The following is a 9,591-nucleotide window of genomic DNA, read 5'->3' on the forward strand; positions in this document are numbered from 1 at the left end:
ATAGAGCCATAAGTGGAACCAACGGTTCCACTCTTCATTGGGCCTTCATCAGGATTCCAAAGGTTTAATCTTGTTCTCTTGTCCCCCCGTCCCCTCAGAGTCTGATACTTCACCACCTTGGCCGGTACAGCTTGGCAGAAAAGATCCTTCGAGACGCGGTACAGGTGAACTCGACAGCCCATGAGGTCTGGAACAGCCTTGGGGAGGTGCTACAAGCTCAGGGTAACGATGACGCAGCTACAGAGTGCTTTCTGACCGCACTGGAGCTGGAGGCCAGCAGCCCCATCGTACCTTTCACCATCATTCCCAGGGTCCTGTGAAGGGGGAGGTGCGGACCTTGAGCACCGCACAGAGAGACAGTGCATGTCCAGCTGGGGGGCAGTAGGGCTAGTGCCAGCAATTCTGCAAGACAATGGTCAGCCCAATGTAAATTTGCATTCACCTTACAATCATAACTAAAAAGCACTCTGGGAAGAATCCTGTTACCTCAGGGGTGGGCAACTCCAGTCCTTAATGGCCAACAACTGGTCAGGTTTTCAGGATATCCTGCTTCAGCACAGGTGGCTCAATCATAGGCTCAGTCAAAGACAGCCACTGATTGAGCCACCTATGCTGAAGCAGGGATATCCTGAAACTCTGACTTGTTGGGGAGCTTGAGGACAGGAGTTAAGCACCCGTGGCTTAGCACATGATGGGGCTGGGTATTAGTAGAGGGGTATATGTGGCATTAATGGTTTTAAAGGACATGGGAGTGGTTGTACCAAAACCTCAGGTGAGGATACGGGAAGCTTTCACCCCACTGTGAGTGATCGGGAAGTTAAGGTGGGGTGCAGCGCGGTAATCTGTATTTAAGGACCAGAAAAGGAAGGTGTTATTTCACATATTGAGTGGCAGTTTCTCACTTTCTCACCTTCTTACATATTGTGAGCAGTAAGGCCCTGCAGGGCTTTGCTTACCACCACTTTCTTTGCCATTAAAGACAGGATTATATAGCAGCCAAACTCACCCAAGGGAAAAAAACCATTGCAATGCCGCAGGATAGCTCCAGCTTACCTTGGAATGGGTGACAATTGTACATCTATTCATACCAGCCCTGATCAGCTGCGCAGAACTCCGAAGCAGCTCTCCCGGCTGTAAAACCGCCGCAAAATCACCGCACATTCATCAATGAATAGAAATGCACCGCTCTCAATCAGCATAGTTTTTGCTTTGATAAATCTGATGCAATTTTTTCTCCAGTTATGCAACATCTTTTTTTGCAGCCGGGAAATATTAGTAATTAGACCTTTTAAATCACCACGGTGTGACAAAGTCTCTAATCTTGCCATTCTCACCAAGACCCCCACGTAATATACCACGTATCGGCCTTGTCGTGGAACGTCGAAGCCCCATTCACTTAGAATTGTTCTTCCCGTTTGGGTGACAAGGACAGGACGATTTCACAGCACATTACAAGGGGGGGACAGGCCAAACCGCTCCGTACAGCTTGTTGAGGGGCCTGTAGTATATTTAATTACTTCTCATCTCCAGTGATTATAATGTGCTATGACTTTCTAGGAAACTAGACCTGCTCTTGTTATATCCGCCTGTGACACACACACACACACACACACACACACACACACACACACACACACACACACACACACAAACACACACAGGAAACTGAATTGCAACAAAAGCTGTAATGTCGCCCAAACATGTGGGCATGCCGTATTTCTGTGTCACAATGGTGTTTCAGAGCTAACACTGGGCATGTTTGTGTCTGTCTGTAACTACGCAGTGAAAACCTTTATCCTCTTTACATAGAACAAAAGACAGGAGAAGATAGACATATTTATATTTTGCAAATGTATGCCTGTTACAAGCCACAATTAAGGAGATATTAATTGTTGTATTTAAGTTTTTTTTATGTGAATTCAGAGTTTATTTATCAATGACAATATGTAAAAACAATCTCAAGTTATGTTCTGACATTCCTTGTGCTCTATGAATGTGTAATTTACATATGCTGATGCCAATAAAAAAGGATTTTTAAAAGTAGACATTTTTCATTCTTTGATTCTGGACGGGCCCTCAGCGTACTGTAAATGTGCTATCGATACCGACCTACCATCCTTGTGTTCATTGCCCAGTTATTACCCCACCCAATGACTCTACAGGGAGAGGACAAGGAGCGGGAAAGAACTACCCATATAAATATGGATCATTTTATTCGTTCCAACTTATTTTAACATATATCTAATTAATGGATTTTAAGTTACTCACTTTACACTGCATATAGGACCAGATTATTGTTTCTGACTGCATTCATTGCTATTGAGTAAGGTCTCCCTCTCCTTACAGACATTGAGTGCATTATACAGGGGTGTATCCGGGCGGTAGTGTCTCTGCTCCATTCGGCGTATCTCTCTTCGGTTGTTATTTAAAAAAAAAAGTTAATTTTGACGCAGAATATGACTTGCAATGTTGTGGCATCAAGCGTCACTGAGCTACCTGTCCTGCACACTGCTTTATATTTAGGAACATACGGTGAAACCTCAAAGGTTTAATAAACAGCTGCATTTTCATATATATATAGGTCTGGGCTTCAGAGGATTCTTTATCACAATGGCTGCCCGCTTTACATGGAACGAGAAGGTGTGTCGCACAAGTTATTGGAGCACAATGATATAGTGTGGGATCTTACAGGGATATATTTATACACGGCCGGGTAAATCTCACACAGAAAAGGTTGTTATATTCGAAAAGTTACATACAATTGTTTAGCACTTTGCTTTTATTTTGCTGAAAATCATTGACATTTTACATAGGTTTAAAACACCTTTAAATTAAAAGCAGACGCTCGAGGGCAACTAGAAAACAAACCAAAAAGGCATGAAGAGGGGTATCAATTTACAAAGCAATAATATCTGGTGTAGGGCTCATTAAATATGTAGTTTCAGACCCTTTTAGCAATATGGTAACTAATGCTGCAGAGTAACAGGGTAACTAATGCTGCAGAGTACCATGGGAACTCAGGCCCGTGATTTAGGCATAGCCGGGCCTAGGCGGCAAAATCGGGGGTGACATGCCGCGGTTACAGAGACCCCGCTCTCTTCCCCACAACAATGAACTGATTGCCGGCGAGAGCGCGGGGCCTCTGTAGTGTCTCTTACCCCTCCCCCCCCCTGCAGCGTCGCAACATCACGTCACGGCCGGTATCATGAAAACGCATCAGGACGCTGCCGAGAGGAGGCCCGGGCGGCAAGGAGGTAAGTGCCTATGGGCGGCAAAATTCCACACCGGCGCTGGCGTGATATGTTTAATAGGAACGAGGTGAGGGGGGGAACGAGGTGGGGGGGGGGAATGAGGTGAGGGGGGGGGGGGAATGAGGTGAGGGGGGGGGAATGAGGTGAGAGGGGGGAGGTGGGGGGGAAAGGGGAGGTGGGGGAGAGAGGGTGAGAGAGAGGGGAGGTGGGGGGGGAGGGGAGGAGAGAGGGGAGGTGGGGGGGGAGAGAGGGGGGAGGGGAGGAGAGAGGGGAGGTGGGGGGGAAAGGGGAGGGGGGAGAGAGAGGGGAGGTGGGGGGGAAAGGGGAGGTGGGGGAGAGAGGGGAGGTGGGGGAGAGAGAGGAGGTGGGGGGGAAAGGGGAGGTGGGGGAGAGAAGGTGAGAGAGAGGTGAGGTGAGGGGAGGTGGGGGAGAGAGAGGGGAGGTGGGGGGGAAAGGGGAGGTGGGGGAGAGAAGGTGAGAGAGAGGGGAGGTGGGGGGGAAAGGGGAGGTGAGGTGAGGTGGGGGAGAGGGGAGGTGGGGGGAAAGGTGAGGTGGGGGAGAGAGAGAGGTGAGGTGGGGGAGAGAGAGAGGTGAGGTGGGGGAGAGAAAGAGGTGAGGGTAGGGGGAGGTGTTGAGGGGGAAAGGGGTGAGGTGGGTGAAGGCGAAAATGGGAAGAGAAGTTGGGGGGACAGTGATTTTAACTACAAACTAAAAAAAAAACCAGATACAAATGACCTTAGTAGAAGCTATACAAGTGGTGGAAGAAATATTACTTTGTTGCAAGTTACTATTTGGGACCCGCCAGCAACACTAGCAGCTGTGTGAGAGAGCCTGCATGTGCTGTGAGAAAGCCTGCATGTGCTGTGAGAGAGCCTGCATGTGCTGTGAGAGAGCCTGCATGTGCTGTGAGAGAGAGCCTGCATGTGCTGTGAGAGAGCCTGCATGTGCTGTGAGAGAGAGCCTGCATGTGCTGTGAGAGAGAGTCTGCATGTGCTGTGTGAGAGAGCCCACATGTGCTGTGAGAGTCTGAATGTGCTGTGAGAGAGCCTGCATGTGCTGTGAGACAGAGCCCGCATGTGCTGCTGTGAGAGAGCCCGCATGTGCTGTGAGAGAGAGCCCGCCTGTGCTGTGAGAGCCTGCATGTGCTGTGAGACAGAGCCCACATGTGCTGTGAGACAGAGCCCGCATGTGCTGTGAGAGAGAGCCCGCATGTGCTGTGAGAGAGAGCCCACATGTGCTGTGAGAGAGCCCGCATGTGCTGTGAGAGAGAGCCTGCATGTGCTGTGAGAGACCCTGCATGTGCTGTGTGAGAGAGCCTACATGTGCTGTGAGAGAGCCTGCATGTGCTGTGAGAGAGAACCTGCATGTGCTGTGAGAGAGCCTGCATGTGCTGTTGTGAGAGAGTCTGCATGTGCTGTTGTGAGAGAGTCTGCATGTGGTGTGAGAGAGCCTGCATGTGCTGCTGTGAGAGAGCCTGCATGTGCTGCTGTGAGAGAGCCTGCGTGTGCTGTGAGAGAGAGTCTGCGTGTGCTGTGAGAGAGAGCCTGCATGTGCTGGGAGAGAGCCTGCATGTGCTGGGAGAGAGAGCCTGCATGTGCTGGGAGAGAGAGCCTGCATGTGCTGTGAGAGAGAGCCCACGTGTGCTGCTGTGAGAGCCCGCGTGTGCTGTGAGAGAGAGCCCGCGTGTGCTGTGAGAGAGAGCCTGCGTGTGCTGTGAGAGAGAGCCCGCGTGTGCTGTGAGAGAGAGCCCGCGTGTGCTGTGAGAGAGAGCCCGCGTGTGCTGTGAGAGAGCCCGCGTGTGCTGTGAGAGAGAGCCCGTGTGTGCTGTGAGAGAGAGCCCGCGTGTGCTGTGAGAGAGCCTGCATGTGCTGTGTGAGCCTGCATGTGCTGTGAGACAGAGCCCACATGTGCTGTGAGACAGAGCCCGCATGTGCTGTGAGAGAGAGCCCGCATGTGCTGTGAGAGAGCCTGCATGTGCTGTGAGAGACCCTGCATGTGCTGTGTGAGAGAGCCTACATGTGCTGTGAGAGAGCCTGCATGTGCTGTGGGAGAGAACCTGCATGTGCTGTGAGAGATAGCCTGCATGTGCTGTGAGAGAGCCTGCATGTGCTGTTGTGAGAGAGTCTGCATGTGGTGTGAGAGAGCCTGCATGTGCTGTGAGAGAGCCTGCATGTGCTGCTGTGAGAGAGCCTGCATGTGCTGCTGTGAGAGAGAGCCTGCGTGTGCTGTGAGAGAGAGCCTGCGTGTGCTGTGAGAGAGAGCCTGCATGTGCTGTGAGAGAGAGCCTGCATGTGCTGGGAGAGAGAGCCTGCATGTGCTGTGAGAGAGAGCCCGCGTGTGCTGCTGTGAGAGAGAGCCCGCGTGTGCTGTGAGAGAGCCCGCGTGTGCTGTGAGAGAGAGCCCGCGTGTGCTGTGAGAGAGAGCCCGCGTGTGCTGTGAGAGAGCCCGCGTGTGCTGTGAGAGAGCCCGCGTGTGCTGTGAGAGAGAGCCCGCGTGTGCTGTGTGAGAGAGCCCGCGTGTGCTGTGAGAGAGAGCCCGCGTGTGCTGTGAGAGAGAGCCCGCGTGTGCTGTGAGAGAGAGCCCGCGTGTGCTGTGAGAGAGAGCCCGCGTGTTGACAGCTTAGGTAAGAATGTAGAATTATACATTTGTCACACGCTTTACATATAGAAAGAAGAACAGATAGCGGGATGTAGTGTCGCTGCTGTAAAGAAACAATCATGCCCAATTTATTTATTTTGTTACATACTTCGAGCTGGGGGTCCTCCTGCGCTCATTGCTCGCTCCTGGGGACCCTCCCTCAGTGCTCATTGCTCGCTCCTGGGGACTCTCCCTCTGCGCTCATTGCTCGTTCCTGGGGACCCTCCCTCTGCGCTCATTGCTCGCTCCTGGGGACACTCCCTCCGCGCTCATTGCTCGCTCCTGGGGACCCTCCCTCAGCGCTCATTGCTCGTTCCTGGGGACCCTCCCTCTGCGCTCATTGCACGCTCCTGGGGACCCTCACTCTGCGCTCATTGCACGCTCCTGGGGACCCTCCCCAGTTCCTGAGATGCTGCTGCTTCCCGGATATTTGAAGTTGGCCAGTAGGAATCCACCACATCACCCCCCACCCCCCCGCGGAGATACCGGTGTTATTGGCCCGCAGGAAAACACCGGCAGCTGAAACTGGGTATCTCTGGAACCTGGGAGGACTCCGAGTTCAAATCCTGTAAAAAAAATACAAAGTTTAAGACCTGAGAAGTCTGGGCCAGATTGCTGCTTTAAATCTGTGACATTTTGTATTACAATGTTTCCAACCATTGCCAGATAAAGTTTAAAGTACATTTTCTGACCTTTATATCTTCCCTTATCCTGTTCTCTTTCCTTATTGGCCTGCGTACATTGCCTTGTTACCCTCTTGCATCCCACACCATACTAATAATACCCCTGACCTTAGATCACTTTGCACGTATTCCTTTGATAGCAGAGGCGCTTGCTACACATGCATGCCCGCTAGCGCTGCACGGGCGGCGCTTGCTACACACGGTGCGCTGGTGCATGTTCCAGGCGTGTAAGAGGCTCCCTCTGGGTGTGTGACAATACAATAATCTTCTAAAGCAATTAAGTAAAGGTGTATCCGAGATTCAGAGGGACACTGGAGGGGCGCCTTGTGTCTGTAGGGCGACTAAGAGTGCTGTTTATAGCTGACACTAGATAAAGCACACAGGCCACGTTTAGAAGTGACCACGCCGTGGTATTAGGTGAAGCAGAGAGGAGGCGTGCTTGGGCAGAGCACAGGGTGTATGCTACATTCCTGTCACAGATCGCGTTCCTGCTGAGATGTGCTGCTTTGTCTTGCCTGGGGTGGCCCTGAAGGGACAAATGGATTTATAGTCACTGTTTGCCTTCATATGGCAATGTTATCGCCTATTACATGTATCTACGTGGCTGAAACTCAAGTTACACGTCTCGCTTTGTAAAGTAAGAGAATGCCACAAGGGAGGAGGACACAACAACCATTATTTCAGGACCGATACCAGCTCCACCTGTCAGATGGAAGTCTCCTGTGTGTGCCTGATGTACACCACTTAACCAATAATAATAATATATATCTGTAAAGCAGCAACATACTCCGCAGCGGGGTACAGAGGGATGTAAATTACATATAAGGACAGATAGGCGCAAACTGATACAGGAGGAACTGGGGCCCTGATCCTGAGAGCTTGCACTCCAGAGAGAATAAGGGGCAATGTTGAAACCAGTGGCTGCTCATTGTCAGACAGAGTGTCCGTGCTGCTGCATTGTGCATTGAATAAAGGGTAGAACGCGGTGAGGAAGGGAAGCCGGTACGGAGAAGGTTGCAGTAGTTCAGATGGGAGAGGATGAGGGCATGCATTAACAGTTTAGTAGGTTGTGTTTTAGCAATGTTAGGGAGAAAGAAGAAGCAAGATTTAGCAATAGCATCGCTTTGAGAGGAAGAACGAAAGGGAAGAGTCCGAACCTGACCTGTTGGGGGGTCCTGATGACTGGACAGCCCTCAGCTGCAGGGCTTTATTTCAGCATGTCCTGCTCGCAAAAAAACAGAATAATAATTTGTGTTACAAATCAGGATTTTCTCTAGCTCCTGAAGTTACCATGGTAACCTTTATGCTCTGGGGAGAGCTCCATTTTAACTTCCCCGACACTTAATATTTCAAACACTTACAAATTGAGCATTAGATTTGTTAAATAAAAGCAGCCTTGGGAAGGGCAGGATGAGATTAGCTCAAACAACTGTGTTAAATGTTGTCAATTGAATTGTACAGTGTATATTCCTGTCCTGACATCTGCCTTATCTCTCCCTTATCCTGCTCCATGATTACAGTGGCTATTTGATATAGAGGGGTAAATCGGATACCCTCATTATAGGGCAAAGATCATCCTGGAATTATGATTGAAATTATTTAATTGTACCTTTTATTATTGTTTTCTCTAATATGTTCTATTAGCCTTCATGCATGTTATACAATTAATTTTATTCCTATCAGTTAATTCTTTGTTATAATGTTGTTTTTTTATTAGAAAATAAATACATTAAAACATTGAGAACCCCCCCCCCCTCCCCTTTTGTGAATTAAATTGATTGTGCTGTTAAATGATGATACTATACATATATTTCATGGATCTCCTTTAGAGATATACATTGCATGGTTTTAATTTATTTTATGGAGTACAGTTTTGGGCAACACTCCTTAGAAAATACATTATGGAACGAGGAAAAGTGCAGAGAAGAGCCACCAAATGAATAATAGGGAGGGATAGTCTGATTTATGAGGAGAGGCTAAATTACATTTATTTACATTGGAAAAGAGGCGTCTAAGGCTGCGCTTATAGTGCCGGCGACAGCGACGCGACATCGCGTCAAAACAAATGCATTTCTGCCGTCGCTTATAGTAAGCGTGACGCGACGGAGCGACGGCTTGGTCGCGATCGCTGGAAGTCATCTCTCTTTGATTTTTCCAGTGACCGTAGCCTGACGTCGCCGGCACTATAAGCGCAGCCTGAGAGGGGATAGGATAACTATATACAAATATATTCGGGGACAACAGAAGGAGATTTGAAAAGAACTATTCATCCCACGGGCAGTACAAAGGACTCGGGACATCCCTTAAGGTTGGAGGAAAGGAAATTTCACCAGCAACAAAGGAAAGGGTTCTTACAGTAAGGGCAGTTACAGTGTGGGATTCATTACCCATGGAGACTGTGATGGCAGATACAATAGATTTGTTCAAAAAAAGGTTGGACATCTTTTTAGATGGGAAAGGTATACAGGGATATACCAAATAAGTATACATGGGAAGGATGTTGATCCAGGGAGTAATCTGATTGTCAATTCTTGGAGTCAGGAAGGAATTTATTTTTCCCCTTATGAGATATCATTGGATAATGTGTCACTGGGGTTTTCTGTTTGCCTTCCTCAGGATCAATATACTGTAAATACAAATATAAGATAAGTATCTGTCGTCTAAATTTGGCACAGGTTGAACTCGGTGGAAATATACATTTTTTCAATCTCATCTCCTAACGATGTTAACAAATCAGTCAGTATGTGTGTGATCCTATACAGAGATCTGTGGGGTATTGTATGCTTCAGTCAGTATGTGTGTGATCCTATACAGAGATCTGTGGGGTATTGTATGCTTCAGTCAGTAAGTGATCCTATACAGAGATCTGTGAGGTATTGTATGCTTCAATCCTGTATGTGTGTGATCCTATACAGAGATCTGTGGGGTATTGTATGTTTCAGTCCTGTATGTGTGTGATCCTCTACAGAGATCTGTGGGGTATTGTATGCTTCAGTCAGTATGTGATCCTATACAGAGAT

General features: G+C 48.9%; 1 protein-coding gene across 5 annotated transcripts in view; it reads left to right on the forward strand.

The window, feature by feature from the left end:
• The window catches only part of TTC7B (tetratricopeptide repeat domain 7B), a 132,177-nt gene extending 130,134 nt beyond the window's left edge, over nucleotides 1–2,043 (forward strand). For all 5 annotated transcript variants that reach the window (XM_075614550.1, XM_075614552.1, XM_075614554.1 and 2 more), the window contains one exon: nucleotides 99–2,043. In XM_075614550.1, the coding sequence (XP_075470665.1) occupies nucleotides 99–320 (222 nt within the window). In that variant the 3' untranslated portion in view covers nucleotides 321–2,043. The remainder of the gene's footprint in view (nucleotides 1–98) is intronic.
• The last annotated feature ends 7,548 nt before the right edge of the window (nucleotides 2,044–9,591 follow it).

Source organism: Ascaphus truei, chromosome 9, assembly GCF_040206685.1.
Source record: "Ascaphus truei isolate aAscTru1 chromosome 9, aAscTru1.hap1, whole genome shotgun sequence".
Taxonomy (NCBI): Eukaryota; Metazoa; Chordata; class Amphibia; order Anura; family Ascaphidae; genus Ascaphus; species Ascaphus truei.